Genomic DNA, 17,151 nt, shown 5'->3' with positions numbered 1-17,151 from the left:
CGAAAAAAATGTAATTAAAATTGTCAAAATAACCATAAACATGTGATATCTCCGTTATATCTTGTGCACATCATAACTTAAAAGTTGGATTCTATATACAATTTTTTTTTTATTACCGTCAAAATTGTGAATTAATATATATAAAAAAATTCAACCTGAAACTTATCCATATAATATAATTTTCTACTCCAATCCAACACAGCGAAGACGAAAAAAAAAAAAAAAACATTTATGACTGTTTAAAACCGAGATAAGGTAAACAACAGGCATAAAACTTGTATCTCCACTCAAAAAAGATTATACTTTCTCTAACTTATCCCTTAAATTTCACTTTTCAGACCTTAAATTTCTCCAACTTTACACACCCTCTCCTTTTTGTTGTTGTTTTCTTATCCCTCTTCATTCACACGCAGAAACAGCCTTTTTGATGATCGCTCCATTCATTTACCGTGAGATCTTTCTACTATGCGAAGCCTAATAAAAGTTCGCTGAGAAGGGAACAAATGTGTGATAAGACTAGCAAATTTAGGGTGTGATGCACTCATGGTGAACACAATTTTAAAAGTTTATCAGATTAACTTCAAATCATTAAAATTCATCTACTTTATAATAAGTGATGCATGAAAATGAATTTTTTTGAAAGTTTCGAATTCATTTAATACGAGATCAAGCGGTCAAAAAAATAAATATTTTATAAGTTATTTTAGAAGTTGTTTTATGTATTCATTTTTCATCATTTTTTTTATCACTTGACTTTGTGCTAAATAAATTTGAAACTTTCAAAATTTTATATATACATGCATCACTCGTAAAGTAGATAGATTTCAACAATTTGGATTCGTTACTTAAAAGTCAATTTGATAGACTTTTGAAATTGTGTTCACCAAACTTTTTTTATGAGCATATCACATTCTAGCTTTGCTCTGATAAGACCACAAGAAGTTTTAAGTTCAATTCAATCTCTTGTTTGTTGTTTAATTGTGTGCTTTATTTTTTTTGGTGGGCACATCACACTCTAACTTTGCTCTGATAAGACCACAAGAAGTTTAAGTTCAATTCAATCTCTTGTTTGTTGTTTAATTGTGTGCTTTATGTTTTTTGATGAGCACATCATACCCTAACTTTGCTCTAATAAAACCACAAGAAGGTTAAGTTCAATTCAATTTCTTATTTGTTGTTTAATTGTGTGCTTTATATTTTTTGGTGAACACATCACATCTTAACTTTGTTCTGATAAGACCATAAAAAATTTAAGTTCCAGTTCAATCTCTTGTTTGTTATTTAATTGTGTGCTTTATTTTTAGCTTATTGCTATCCATTCTGCAATAGTTATTCTCAAAGAAAAATCATTGATATTTAATTTTAGAATCTTCATTTATTATTAATTGTAAACAAATTTTGCAAATAGGCACCTCACGGTCCTCACTAAAGAAAAATTATGCATTTTGATTCTCTGCCTAAGAGCTGAAAAGTATATATTTTTAATTTAATACTATCTCTATAAATTTTAAATTATATTTCATGATAGATATCAAAACATTATTTTAACACTTGGCCACTATTGATTTATTGTCTTTCCAAACAGCGAAGGGGTAAAGAAACCATATCCTACTTTTTGACAGGAGCAGCCAGCATGTGCTCTGTGCAAATATAACACGTGTCATATTCAAGCCAGAAAGATCGTAACCGACTAGCAATACTGCAATACCATGCATTTAGGGACGGTCGGTGCTAATTATCGCTCTTTTTTTTTATCGTTCAATCTTTGTCGTTGAGGATTCGTTTCTTTTTGAAGATTTATTCTTTTATTTGCTTTAAAATTCATACAAAATTTACTATAAATTTTGCTTTTTCAATATAAAATCAGTATTTGTTTCTGGTTGCAGAGGTAATTTTATCTGTGAGAAAAGCCACGCGGTTAAAATTTAAATGAAGAATTATTTGTAGATATTAAATAATTAAGTTGCTTGACTTTTAATTTTTACTAAAATAATTTTATCTTTTTGTTAATTAAAAATATAGGTTTTGTAATGAATGAAATTTATATATTTATATATTTTTTTTCAAAACAAGTAAAATCATTATCCTGAATTTACTACATAACTGCATGAATGGTACTTGGTCCCATGTGGTTCTATTTGTTTGTTTTAAGCTCACAATGACTACAAAGGTGTTTTTCATTTGAATTTTTTTTTTCTGTATGGTTGAGACTTAAAATTAAGTCATAATTCAAGTTATTTTTTTATTTGAATTAAGATCTAAAGTTAAATAATAACTTAAATTGAAATATTTTTTTTTTTTTGTATGCAGACCACCGAATACTGTGCACCAGAAGACAATGGTACCGACTGGTTCAAGGAGGTGTGTAGATGGTGACATAGGCGTAACTAAAAAAATAGATTGGAGGATTGAAATGTGAAAGCATAATGTGACATCTGATATTTGAAAGTATCTACAGCTACAAAGTATAATTTTATCCATTAAACTACAAGTAAATGTTTAATATTTTATGAGATAATTAAATTACTTAATTAAGTTTTAATATACATAATTAAAAATAAATAAATTATAAGAGTAACTAAGTATCGTAAACTTGCATTAAGATCTTGTTTTAAATGGTGATAATCATAGATGGATAGTACGGTGATATGCAGATAATTAACCCCAACAACTGTTGCTATAAAAGATAGTCGATCTGATGAGTCTTGTGAAGGCTACAATACTTGGTGTGATTTGTAAAATTATAATTTTCAGAAAGAGACCATTCATCTTTTTAATGTACTATACGCAAAATCGAAATCAAGACCTCAAACATGAAGTAGAGACAAATTACCTACCTTTTACTGGCTCAAAAAAATTACCTACCTTTTAAAAGCACATTAGAAACCAATCAATATAATTTCTGATATAGAAAGTAGCGACTGCTCTTATTTGTAGTCAGTCCTCACTTTATAAACATTTTTGGAACCGAAATTTTCGCTCACATAGTGTCATGTGGACAGAAAAATCATGCTAACGAAATTCATCCGTTCATCTATTTATTATTCGAACGGTTATAATTTAAGTATGAAGAATATTGAATTTTTTTTTAAAAAAAACTGACGGATAAATGGAAGTTGTTGGCACTTGGCACGATTTTAAAATCGTACTCACTAACTGATGTTATCAGAATGGTCACCGATCAATAAGACAAACTTCAAAAGATGATATACCTCTTCCCTAATTGACAAACCATAAACTGCATGCTAGTTAAAATGTCTCATGTCGTTTATTCCTCAATTGTATCTCACATTGTTTTTAAAATCTAAATAACCGATTCGAACTATCCAACATAATCTCTGTATTAAAATGTGATTGGTGACCAAATTTTATATTTTTTTGAAAATTGTTTATTATTTTGGATATATACAAAATCAATGTTTATGAATGGTCCATTATTTTCCTGAAAAATAGTAAAAACATTTCAAAAAAAAAAAAAAAAACTTGGCCTCCAACTACATTTTAATATGGAGATAATGTTGAGCAAATTGAATCGACCGTTTAGACTTTAAAAACAAGAATAAGGATGTGAGATACGATCGAGGCATGAAAGAAACATGGAATTCGATCCCTACTCATGATAATCATATAAATGTATTAAAAAACAATTATTTTGTGCATATATAAAAAATATAGTGAAAACATTTAAAAAATGTATAACTTCCAAGCATATTTAAATATAGCGATCATGTTGAGTAAATTAGATCGACCGTTTAGATTTTAAAAATAAAAAATAAGGATGTGAGATACGATTAAGCCATGAAAAAAAGAAGGCATTCAAACCCTGCTCATGATAATCATATAACTATAGAATATTAACCATTACGATGAGGATGATTTATACCATATTTTATAAAGTTTATTGAAGTATAAATTTATGACAAGACTAATTTATACAATATTTGATATAGTTATATTAAATTAGTAGTTTAACATTAAACACTTTTTCAGGAATCAGACATTAATCGATCTAGTGGTAAAATGATAACATCCACCGCATAAGATTTATAGAGCCCGTGGTTCGAAAATCTGAATAAAAACTCTACACGAATATTGCAATTTAAAAGACCAGATATCCATCTTTCTTAAAAAAAACATTATATACTTTTTCATGCTTATCATGATAGACTTGTAGCTTCAATTTATATGTGCTGCTTAAATTTAGGTTTAGTTTAGTTAATTAGAGCCTACTTTTCACCTTCCAAAGTCCCAGTACTGCAAATTCCTTCAATTAGGAGGTCGAAATTGTGTTTAATTGATCGCCATGAATTGAAATTGACAAAAAAAAAAAAAAAATGTAATTTACATTTTGTTGGCCTGCTTTGAAAGTCCATTGGAATTTAAATTCATCGTCAAACTTCTAAAATTTGATTTCCTTGTTTTTTGTCCTTGCAGCTCTAAATATTAAGGAATCAAAAGGTAATATTAATTAATTGTACTTAAACAAAGTTCAGAGGTTTGACTGATACGTGCAAAGATATTCCAAACTCCATACAACCAAGAAATAATTAATGATTGATGTGAAAATGAGATCTCCCTATAAAAAGTTGCTAGACCTAGATATATAGATAAAGTTTCTATAAACCTTTTGCTATGATGTAACAAATTACCTTACCTCCCACTACATAGTTGGCTACGCCATCAAGTCATAAGCCAACAAGAGATAGAAATATATTTTATAGTGGAGCTACCAGCATGGTATGGATGTATAAATTTTTTAATTAGTAGCACCAGCAACTTGCATGTTTTAGTGGTTGGTCTTTAAAAGCTCCCAAGGAAAAAGGACAAGAGAATGTTCTCCAATTAACAAAAATGTGAAAGCGATGGTTCCATATGCCTTGCTTAATTGCATTCCCCTGAAGGGCATATGGTGGAGTAAATATATAGATGCACCATTGCTTGCATCATCACACGCCTAGTTATAATAATGTATTACTTTGGCTCTATATGTTTATCTTATCTTAAGTACATACAATGTAGTGGCTACCAATTACTATTGTGGTGGTAGTACATTAAAACAAGTCAATGTCAAACCAGCTTGTGGAGTACAACTGAAATTATAAATAAGTGGATACTTATCAAAAGCGAAATTGCTAAAATTGTTTAAGCAAATAGAAGAGCATTTACATTGCAATATTAGGGCTATGTTTGGTTGACTAAGAGGTGGAGTAAATCTCTTACACATGTAATATTTACAGTGTTAATTATATACGAATTTAAATTTAAATAAAGTTGATACTTAATATAAGCTGAATTGGTCTTCTTCCAATTCACGAGGCTTGGAGAAAAACCAGGAGAAATTTATCGGAGTCCAAGTACTTTTGGGTTCTTAATAGGCCAGATATTGATAGAAATAAAAATGAGGCCCATTTTCTCTTATCTCTAATTCTGCATGGGCTAGAGTAATCCAAAATAATTTCGTTAGTTGTGTTTTGGTTAGAAGCCTGTTTCATTGTTATTTACAGTTCCTTCAATACACAAATCCTTTTTCAGGAAACAACACAAAAAACTGTGTATAGGGGTGCAATGGGTACGGGTAGGGTGGAACCATTTTCACACTCATATCCACTAAGAATTGATCTTATCCATACCCTATTCATACCCGTTAAGAATTTGCCTTACCCTACCCTATCCATACCCGTTAAGATTAGCGGGTAATGAAACGGTAGTGGACGAATAACGAATAATACAAATATAATAATTTTATTAATTTTTTAAATAAACCATCAAAATTTATTATGTTATACATATGCAATCACAATTACTAATATAAAATTAAAATATAAATATGCAATTGATTCTAAGTAATAGTTTTTAATTAAGCAAAAAAATAAAAATCACAAATATCTCTTCTAACAAATTCAATTCCTTAACTAACTAATAAAACATTCAAATAAAAAAGTAAAATATTTAGCAAAATATTCTTCGTATGATATAATTTATTTTATATAATTACCCGTTAGCCAATGGATACAAAATAACCTTTACCCGTACCCATACCCGTTTATCTAATGAAAACAAATCCTTACCCATACCCATACCAGTTTATCTAACGAAAAAAAAATCTTACCCATATCCGTCTTATCGAATACGATAGTAGGGTAAACGGGTATCATTGACACCCCTAACTGTGTATGGTGATTGGTGAAGTATAAATTTTAAACAAACATACTACAGAAAACTGCATATCAACAATTTTGTTTTTTCTTCTATAAAAATTAGAAAATATATATATCGGAAAGTCCAATGGATTCATGAAAATAAAAGTAATTACAGAATTATATGGACTTGGCTACGGTGCTATGGGTAGCTAAGAGGCCTCCCGTGCTACGGCTCAATATTCGACTTTTCAAAATTCTAACGGTCGATCCGAACCGTTCATTTTGTTCTCCATATTAATATGTGCTTGGAGACCAAATTTTACATTTTTTGGAAATTTTTTACTATTTTTTTAGATTTATTGAAAATCGCTGTTTTTCAGACAAATCTGGACCATAAAAAACAGCGATATTCAATAAATCTAAAAAAATAGTAAAAAATTTCCAAAAAATGTAAAATTTGGTCTCCAAGCACATATTAATATGGAAAACAAAATGAACGGTTCGGATCGACCGTTAGAATTTTAAAAAGTCGAATATTGAGCCGTAGCACAGGAGGCCTCTTAGCTACCCATAGCATATTAGCCAAATCCGAATTATATATTGTATATACGGCACCATCCAATAAAATAGCCTAAAAGGAGTTAAAAACAGACTAAAAAAAAATGAATGAATCTCCATCCTCATAACCTGAGACTTCTCTTGTATCGATCCCTGATGCACAGGCCGGTTCCTCTCATCTCCAACCAAATAATAGCACACAAATTAATCAACTATTTAAAATTGAAAATGTAAAAACCCAACAACAAAGGTTATAATGTATCATGTGAGATCAGCTTAAAAAATCAAGATGCACAGGCCGGTTCCTCTCATCTCCAACCAAATAATAGCACACAAATTAATCAACTATTTAAAATTGAAAATGTAAAAACCCAACAACAAAGGTTATAATGTATCATGTGAGATCAGCTTAAAAAATCAAGATGCACAGGCCGGTTCCTCTCATCTCCAACCAAATAATAGCACACAAATTAATCAACTATTTAAAATTGAAAATGTAAAAACCCAACAACAAAGATTATAATGTATCATGTGAGATCAGCTTAAAAAATCAAGATTTAAAGAAGTGTTAGGATATTCCTCAATCAAAAACACGCATTTGGCAATTAATCACGCAAAAACCGTCATTTTGATCAACCGGGTATCATGTGAAGAATAATAATTAATAATTGCGGCCAGCTTCGAGCACCAGCTGATCGACTTCATTTGAGAACAAATCCAAGCAAAGCTCACCATAGAAGGTGCAAACCAACTCAATAAAAGCAGGGGATTGCAATTGGTCCATGCAATACAAGAGTTCCTCTACATCCAACAAATCTCTAACCTTTCTCTCTTCCAAAAGCATCTCCGTTATGTACTTCTCAAAGTTTTTACATGCTTTCTGCACCTCAAAATCTTCTTTTGTTTTCTTTACTTCAACGCCCTTCAGCTTTGTTGCCATTTTTACATAAGGAGGGGTGAGTGGGGCGGTACGAGTCGGTTCAACCTTTGTGTAAGAGGAGGTGAGAGGAGGACGAGCTGGTTCCACATTTGCGTAAGAAAAGGCAGTAGGTGGAGTCGGTTTGGCTGTTGTGGAAGAGGAGGCAGCAGGAGGAGGAGTAGATTCAATTTTCGGGTAAGCGGATGTGAGAGGAGCCGGTTCAATTGGTAGCGGTTGAAGAACCGCTACCGTTACAGTCTCAGTCTCGGGCAAAGGCAAGCCAGGGAGCTCAGTGGCACGTTCTCTCTCATCTGACCGCATGGACATTAGCGGCCAGAAAACGGCATGTACCGAGCGGAACCTTCTAGAAGACCTCCTTCTTTGGGCATTGCGGCGCAAATACCTTAAGAACTTCGAAAAGGGCCGGGCACTAAAAAGTCCGAGCAATCCTTTGCATTTGCATGGTTTCATTGGAGTGCAATTGAAGCAATGCTGTGAGTTTGGCATCTTGGTGCAACGGTTTAATTAAGATCGGTGTGGAGGTAGCTTGAAGGTTACTTGAGACCGTTAATGGAAGTTTGGTAGAGAGAGAGAGGTACCTTCATGGTTACTTGATACCGTTAATGAAAGTTTGTAGAGAGAGAGAGATAATAGGTCTTATGGCTTACGCGTTGTTTTGGTGGGATCCACGTATTATAAGTGGATGGTCACCTAATTAAGGGGGCTAGCTATTGGATAATAATCTAAAATGATATCTGTCTAAAATAATACCTTCTTGTTTAAATAACGGGAAAATTGAAGGATAGCTAGCAAATTATAATGACATAAATATTACTCGTGTACGTATGTTCTGAGATATTCGTCTAGAGACATCTCAATTGTTTGTCCCTTCAGTGCTTAAATAAATTGAAACAATTGACCATTTGTTAATACAATTACAGCATTTGCAAAATTAATTTGAGTTAACTACTCTTGAATATATTTTAATAGTTAGAAATTCTATTAAAAAAATATTTGACTCAGGATTGGAGATATATAGTAGATTGTGGTGGACCATTTGGTTAGCGAAACAGATTATGCTTGAAAAAGCTTTTATGGTAGACAAGTGAAGGAGAAGGCGCTCCAAGTCTTACCACCAAATTAATTAGGTAGACCATTTGGTTAGTGCTTCTGATGTTTAAGAATGCGAGTTGTAACTGGAACATTGTAACTCAGACTTTGGAATTAATGCTTATGCCTACGGGCTTCAAAAAAAGAAAAAGAAAAAAGAAGTATCCGAATCCATTTTCTCCGGGGTAACAAAATATTTCTGTTTAGATCCGAACCGTCTAAGCAGAATCTGGGCCAATCCGGTTCAAGATATAATGTACGGATTCTCCTTAATATTAGTGGGGATTCCGATCGGACGGTCTCAATCTAAACACAAATATTCTGTTACCTCAGATGATGTGAATTCAGTTGTATCTCTCCTACAACTGGTGTAGTTTTCGATAATCAGAAATATGGAGGGATTAAATGCAAAAATAAACACCGCAGTTGCAATTACTGTACCCTAAACGGGCCAGATAGGACCTTGATTTCTCTATCTAGTCTCTCCCAGTGTTATCAGAATCGGACTGGACCGGTAATTTAATTGGAAAAAGTTGGACCCGATCACTAGTTCAGTTTAGTTCGCTTAAAGAACCATTTATATTATTGGACCGGTCAAAACCGGTTAAATCAGCCGCTTTTACTAAAAAGCCGTTGAACCATTTCGAATACGAATCCGGTTTAATAAAAAATTATTTAAAATTTCAAATTCAGAGTGGTATTAGTTGGAGGAAGAAGATGAGAAATGAAAAAGTGGAAGAAGGAGAAATGGAGAAAAGAAGGAGAATCTGAGCGGTGAGATCCATGACTTTAAGGCCATGCTTCAAATGAAGGGAGACGGAAGAAAAGAGGTGAAAATCACTGTGGAAGGGAGACTCTCACTCCAGACCGTCTCTATCCGAAGATTTTTCTTGCTCCGGAAGAGAAAAATTGGAGAGGGAGCCGAGGTGAAAAACTACTATTCAGAGAGGAGAGCGGTATCGCATAGCCTTGATTTTTTCCGAATTTTGTCACTCCCAAATTGGAGTGTAGAAACTACTGTTCCGAGGGTAGCCACCCCCCTCGTCCTCTCCTCTTCCTTCCCTTTAATGAGGGTTTCCCCTTCGTTACTCGAGCACAGCCTAAAGGTCAAGGAAGATATCTCACACTCATTTAGAGACTGAAAAAAGTGAGTCCATTAATTTATACTTTTAGAACTTTAATGCCAAATTCATCGTGGATTAGGGGTGCAAACGGGTTGGATATTATCTGACCGTATCCGCATCCGTATTCGAAAATTAGATACAGATATTTGATATTTGAATATCTATGCTAATACGGATACGGATATAGTTTTGAATTTTAATTATTTGTATCCGAATATACTATATAATTTATCATAAATTATGAATATATATATATATAGAGAGAATGGCTAAGCTCAAATCGTTTGTTCCTGGGCTCAGGAACAAACGATTGGGTTCTCCAATTTCCGAAGTTCAAACGGCCGATCCAAACTGTTAGATGTTTAATCTATATTAAAATGTGCTTGGAGACAAAATTTCATATTTTTTGGAATTTTTTTACTATTTATTAAGAGGGTTTGAAAGTTGTTGTTTTTATTAAAATTCTGCACCATAAAAAAACAGCGACTTTCAAACCCTCTTAATAAATAGTAAAAAAATTCCAAAAAATATAAAATTTTGTCTCCAAGCACATTTTAATATAGATTAAACATCTAACGGTTTGGATCGGTCGTTTGAACTTTGGAAATTGGAGAACCCAATCGTTTGTTCCTGAGCCCAGGAACAAACGATTTGAACTTAGCCACTCTATATATATATATATATATATATATATATATAGATAGGCTAATGTGCATTCGAATGTATATGGTCCGAAGTGCTTACGGTCCAAATTTGATTTTTCAAAATCCAAACAGTCGATCTGAACCGTTCATCTTGTTCTCCATATTAATATGTGCTTGGAGACCAAATTTTACATTTTTCTGAATTTTTTTACTATTTATTAAGTATTTTACAAAATTGTTGATCCAACGGTGGCTGCACAAAACAGTAAAACCGTTGGATTAGTGATTTTCAAAGTGGCTTAATAAATAGTAAAAAAATTCAGAAAAATGTAAAATTTGGTCTCCAAGCACATATTAATATGGAGAACAAGATGAACGGTTCAAATCGACCGTTTGGATTTTGAAAAATCAAATTTGGACCGTAAGCACTTCGGACCATATACATTCGAATGCACATTAGCCTATCTCTATATATATATATATATATAGAGGAGGGTTCCACTGCCTCAATTGTGCCTCCAAATCTTAACCGTTCATCAATAATTTGATCAACGGATCTGATCAGAAAACGCTTCAGCGAAAAAAATTGTTCAAATCGTCTCCATTTCAATTCGAATTAGCCTCTCTCTCTCTCTCTTTCCTTCCGTCACTCTTTCCCTTCCCCCACCACATCACGACCAGCACCCCTCCGCCCACCCCCCTCGACGCTCCTCGGCGCCCCCATCCAGCGAATCCGGCTCCCGACCCTCCTCCCACAACGAAATTCGTTTGAGCAGCCCCTTGCGTGCTTCCTCTCGCAACCTCTACCTTTTTCTCTCTTTCCCGGCGTGCCCCTCCTCCCTGACCTCTGCGCCGACTGTCCTCCGCGTTATAGGAATCCAAAGAAAATAATGTAAGTCTCTCTCTTTCTTTCCCTGCATAATTCCATGTGACTGTTTTTTTGCTATTTTTATTTTCTTAGGGGTCGTTTTGTAATTTTTTACTGGAACACATGTACCAGTAATGGTACTGAAACATTTGTACCTGTGAGAACAAGTCCATTAATACTTTCAAATTGTCTTTAGAAACCATACCACTTATATCAGTACCATACCAGGAAAAGAAACCATACCCCTAGTTTCTATGATTACAGATTCATGAAAAAATGGGACTGAATTGGTATCATGAGACAATGAAAAAATGGGACTGAATTGATTTTGTAATTTTGTCTAATTTGCTTTCTCTTATCTTATAGGTGGTCTAATTTGCTTTGCTTTGTCTTACTCATAAGTTTTGTCTTCGCAATATATATTCTGGTTATATTTCAGGCATGCTCTGGAGCAGTTCAGTATCAAATGATGGATATGATTCATCCTGGCGTTGCTATCAATGAAAGCAATTTTTTTTCTTTTTGGCCTTGTAAAAACATTCTTATTCTGAAAGTAGTAAACTTATTTATATGAACATGTCAATCTGTTTATTTTTTTATTGTATGAATCTATATGCATTTGTAACAAGAACTATTGAACGATTGATTTTTATGTATCTATGCTACAGCTCTGAATTGATTATGTAATTTTATCTAGTTTACATCTTTGAGATATTAAAATAAACTAATTAAAATTTATAAAGTCACTTAAACAATCGCATAATTAATGTTACAACATCAAAGCTGCTTAATTTTCAACAATCTATTTATAATGCACCCAGATTGACACACAGATATACATCCTTACAAGAAAATAAGAAATCAACAAAATCAATCACTCTACAATAAAATCATCAAAAACTGTAATAGATACACAGATTCAACACTACTATCAGATAAGTTCAACCTTTTTTAGAAAAAAGAAATAGAAAATGTGAATAAATGTTGATTCTTTCACTCGAAGTAGTCTTCTTTGCCATCTTCATTGTCATCTTTACCGTCATCTTCTTTTTCATCTGCATTGGATGGTCATTACCAATAATTTGTTAGTGGTACATTGGTAGTTCTGGTTCCAAACTATCCATAATTTGTTGCAATCATTACCAATAATAAAACTTAAAGGACTGCTAGAATGAAATTGACTGGCTTTACTATCGTAGCATGCACCTAATCCCTGACCCGAGTGGTCTGGTACTGAGCCAGAAACTGACCAAATAATTTACTTTTTTTTTTTGTATATGCATTATTTTTTGAGTTTATATGCTAAAAAGACTTCACATTTTTTAACTATTTGTTTTCTGGTTTTACCTTTGTGTCTTCTCTTTTTTTGTCGAAACTTTGTTTTTCTTTTCCAGTTCCAAGCCCTCTTCTCCCACTTCTTAACTGTGAAATTGGTTTTCAATCAATCAACTAAAATAGAACCAGTAAGCTAAACTAGAAAAATAAAAGGATGTTATGATTTTTTTTAGTTAATTGTTGATATTTTTACAGTGAAGTTTTAAAAAATGCCAAACCTAAATGAATGAAAATCAAGCTTAAAAAAATTTCAATCAGTACCAGTAGTGGCAAAAAAAATTCAATCAACAAGTAGTAGAAAAAAAAATTCAATCAGTGCCTGAAGGATCACTTTCCATTTGAACTACCAATAGGAACATATGACACATTTAGAAGTTTGAATGGGCACACTATAAATTCTCCAAAAAAAATGCAAGATAATTAGTCTCTACATAATGAAACAAGTACAAGAAAAGGATGAACTAGGTAATTTAGTATAGTACTGTTTGTTACACTAAAAGTGATAAGCACGGTAATAATGCAAATAATGGAAATTTCAGCTAATTTGAAGCAAACTCACAAAATTAAACTAAGTTTGAAGAACATCAAGCATTAAACTAATTTGAAGCAAATCTCATCTTCAACATCGAGTTGTACATATCATACCAGTATAAGCCTTCTTCGATCTATATGGGTATTAGATATTTTTTTTTCAAGCTGCTTGAATTGGTAACTGCCGAGATTGGGTTGGCTGTGGTTCGAGTGAAGTTCAGCTAACAAAATTTTTGTGTGTGTTGACCGTAAAATAAATTAATCATTCCTTTCTTAAATTATAGTTATTCAAGAGTCAGAATGATGCTTAGGTATAATGAATTGATCAAATGACACCAAAAGGCCTGAAACACCTTCAGTCCTTCATCTACTGGTAATAAACCAGGATGATACATCTACATCTAATTAGTCTAACTAATTCAACAAATTCATCAAGGTCTGAATCTGAAGCCTTGGATTCCATTATAAATAGAAGGTTGATAATTACATGAAGATGAAGCTCACCATCTAGGAGAAAAGAGAAAACAAATTAGAAAAAATTACATAATTTGTTCATAACCATTTTGCACTATCTCGTGGCCAAATTTATAAAAAAAATGAAGCAAGAAAGCAAGTTACCAAATGCCTGAAAGTAAGAAAAATAAATAAAAACTTTGCAACTTAATCATGCAAGGAAATATTCAGCAAATAATGAAAACAAAAATGAAAATTTTCTTTATCAGACCTGATGATGAGCCTCTCGGAATCTAGGGTTTCATCAGGTGGTGAGCAAGAGGGGTCAAGGAGAGGCTGTGTGTGAGAGAGAGGGGGTGGCGAAGAGGGGGTTAGGTGGCGCAGAGGGGAGCGAATAGTGGTGGCGGAGGAGTGCGAAGTGTGGTGGCGAAGATGTTCAGGAGTAGAGAGGAACGAAGAAAGAGAAAAAAACTGGAGGCGATGGAGAAAACTAGAAGCGAACTGGAGGGATTTTTTTCGTTGAGGAGTTTTTAATCCAGTCCGTTGATGAATATGGTTGATCTACGGTTTAAAATTGGAGGTTAAGTGGAGGCATGAAAAATTGAGGCAGTGGAATCTCCTCATATATATATTATAGATAGGCTAATATCAAAACGTTTGCACCAATTTTTCCCGTGTAACCAAGTCATTTTCCGATTTGCAAAGTCCAAACGACCAATCCAAACCGTTAGATGTTTAATCCATATTGAAATGTGCTTGGAGACCAAATTTTACATTTTTTGGAATTTTTTTGCTATTTATTAAGATGGTTTGAAAATCGCTGTTTTTATTAAAATTCTGCACCACTGGAAAACAGCGATTTCAAACCATCTTAATAAATAGCAAAAAAATTCCAAAAAATGTAAAATTTGGTCTCCAAGCACATTTCAATATGGATTAAACATCTAACGGTTCGGATCGGTCGTTTGGACTTTGCAAATCGGAAAATGACTTGGTTGCACGGGAGGGGTTGGTGCAAACGTTTTGATATTAGCCTATCTCTATATATATATATGTATATATCTACGGATATTCGCTATCCGATCCGTATCCGTATGTATCCGTCTCATATCCAATCCGTATCCGAAAATTAAAAGTGGATACGGATATGGTTTTATCACTATCCGATCCGTTTGCACCCCTAATCATGGTGGATGGATGAATAAGTAATTAATTTTCATGTATATTGTGACAAAAATAAAATATTAATTCTTCTTATTTTCATATTAAGTACAATTTTCTTATTAATTGCAAAAAAATAAATATATTTTGTACTTTCTCAAATGTTTATTTTTAACGGGTAACATTTTATTTTATTTTGTAAAATAAAATTTACAATTTAATTCTATTGAAGTTTTTATTAATTTTAAGTTTATGTTGTTGTATTGTATTTAAAATTGAATTATATGAATATAGTTTTGGATTTAAATATTATGCTTACAAGATCAGATATAGAAATTGACATACTAGTGTGTGCTAATCAATATACAAAAATTAAAAAAAATGTTGTTCTAATGATTTATATAGTAAATTATAAAAAATACACCGGTGTACACTAATTTAAATTGGTAAAAAAATATAACTATCATTTGGATTATTTATGTAATGAATTTTGTTAAAATTAAGCTTTATGCACACATATTACGGTAATTAATATTGTAGTAAGGCAAGAGGTAATAATTCAATATCAAATTCAACAATTTAAAAAAACCAACGGTTGAACTAATTGATCCAAACCGCTGATCCGAAACTCTATCGAGTCAATGTTGAGTGCAGTTCTGATAACATTGGTCTCTCTCTAAAACCCAAATCAGAGCTCCTTTTCCTTCCTCTCCAGGCTCCAAAGCCGACCAAAACCCTGAACCCTAGCTAGGAAATGGGGAAGAAGCGCTCCGCTGTTATCGACGGAGGGGGCGCCGCCAATCAAACCACCACCACATCTCCTCTCGACTTAAAGAACCTAATCCACGAGCACTCGCTCTTCTTCGACCAGCTCGTTGAGCTCATCCCGGCGCGCTTTTTCCTCCCTTACACCTCCGATGACAAGCCATGGTTCCCTGGCCTCTCCAAATCGAAGCAGGAGAAGATCAAGGCGCAAACCAGAGAGAACATCAACAAATCTCGCCGCAACCGCCTTGACCCAACCCGACCTGCCTCCTCTACGCTCGATCTGTTGAAGAAATCTATAGATGAAGAGAAAGAATCGTCTTCAGATGATGAAGAAGAAGACGACGTAGACGAAGAGGAGGAGGAAGAGGAAGAAAATGAAGAAGAGGAAGTGGAGAAGGATCAGAGTAAGACATTGTTGACTGACGAGCGCCCAGTGACATATGAAGAGCTACAGAAGCGTCTGCGACAGAGGATAGCTGAGCTCTCGTCGGGTCGCAACACTCGACCTGAGGCAAAGTTGAAGCAGGAAAGAAAGAAGGAGATGAAGAGCAGCAAGAAGAAGCTCAAGGTACAATCAAAGAAGAACAGAGAGAAGAACAAAGAGAAAGAAGCTGCTTTGGCGGATAACACTGGTAAGAGAAAGAGAGAGGATGGAAAGGATGAGAACTTTTCGAAGAACAATAAGAAGAATAAGGTTGGTGAACCTACCGATATTACATTTGGTCAGGTTAGAATTGATGGAAGAGAGAATAAGAAGAGAACGAAGAAGCTTCCCAAGGAGAAGGAATTGGAGAGAGCAAAGAGGCTTGAAGAGGCAAAGAAAGATCCTGAAAAGGGGAAGAAGGTTTCTTGGAAAGCGGCAGTTAGTAAGGCAGCGGGAGAGAAAGTGCATGATGACCCCAAATTGCTGAAACAAAGTATCAAGAAAGAGAAGAAGAGGCAGGAGAAGAATAAGCAAAAATGGAAAGAGAGGGAAGAGACAGTGGCAAAGTCCAAAGCTGAGAAGCAGAGCAAGAGATCTGGGAATATAAAGGAGAGAATTCATCAGAAAAAGATGAGAAAGATTGAGAAGAGGGAGAAGAAACTCATGAGGCCGGGGTTTGAAGGAAAGAAACAAGGTTATATTAACGATTAAGCAGGGAAATTAATATTTTTGGTGGGTTACCTATCTTTAATTTTATTGTTGTCTTTTTTGTTTTGTTGTTTTGTATCATTTGCCCAAATTCTGGGGCATTGTTCAATGGAACAAGATTTCTCATTTTATATCTTTCACTATATGCTTCTTATTGCTCCACAAAATGTTCTTTGTTTCAAAGTTATGCGAGACTTGTGCATTTGAGTTTGGACTTTGTGGGAGAGAAGGTCTAGCTTCATTTGTAACCTTCAATAGTTGAAACTAAGCACTCAACGTAGAGAAATGCTTGCATATTATGGCTTCAGTTACAAGACATATTTTTCTCAGAATCTAGATGTGGTACTGGTAGAAGCTTGATGCAGTTCCACTGACTATTGTATGTGTTCTGATATGATTATATTTTTC

At 33.6% G+C, this 17,151-nt stretch overlaps 1 protein-coding gene and 2 long non-coding RNA genes across 5 annotated transcripts; 2 read left to right on the top strand and 1 right to left on the bottom strand.

Annotated features, from left to right (window-relative positions):
* The first annotated feature begins 11,148 nt into the window (after nucleotides 1-11,148).
* Nucleotides 11,149-12,023, top strand: LOC144555836 (uncharacterized). The gene is made up of 2 exons (XR_013512137.1): nucleotides 11,149-11,387; nucleotides 11,803-12,023. It is a non-coding gene; the product is annotated as an uncharacterized LOC144555836 (long non-coding RNA).
* Nucleotides 12,024-12,143: 120 nt separating this feature from the next.
* Nucleotides 12,144-14,168, bottom strand: LOC144555835 (uncharacterized). Of its 3 annotated transcripts, XR_013512136.1 has the most exons (4): nucleotides 13,954-14,168; nucleotides 13,258-13,736; nucleotides 12,711-12,785; nucleotides 12,144-12,418 (listed from the first exon to the last, which is right to left on the bottom strand). It is a non-coding gene; the product is annotated as an uncharacterized LOC144555835 (long non-coding RNA). The 3 variants fall into 3 exon arrangements; XR_013512135.1 differs by having other exon boundaries at nucleotides 12,711-13,736; XR_013512134.1 differs by lacking the exon at nucleotides 13,258-13,736.
* A 1,362-nt stretch (nucleotides 14,169-15,530) lies between these two features.
* LOC144555606 (uncharacterized) lies at nucleotides 15,531-16,883 on the top strand. The gene has a single exon (XM_078304003.1). It carries the CDS (start codon nucleotides 15,598-15,600, stop codon nucleotides 16,744-16,746), a length of 1,149 nt encoding a protein of 382 aa, XP_078160129.1. The 5' UTR covers nucleotides 15,531-15,597; the 3' UTR covers nucleotides 16,747-16,883.
* Nucleotides 16,884-17,151: the final 268 nt, after the last annotated feature.

Source organism: Carex rostrata, chromosome 6 (genome assembly GCF_964058835.1).
Source record: "Carex rostrata chromosome 6, lpCarRost1.2, whole genome shotgun sequence".
NCBI lineage: Eukaryota > Viridiplantae > Streptophyta > Magnoliopsida > Poales > Cyperaceae > Carex > Carex rostrata.
The sequence above is the reverse complement of the archived record's forward strand: the minus strand, read 5'-3'. Positions and strand labels throughout refer to the sequence as shown.

Excerpts from the sequence above, each read along its gene's own strand:
- LOC144555606 (XM_078304003.1), top strand. The coding sequence starts at position 15,598 with ATGGGGAAGAAGCGCTCCGCTGTTATCGACGGAGGGGGCGCCGCCAAT.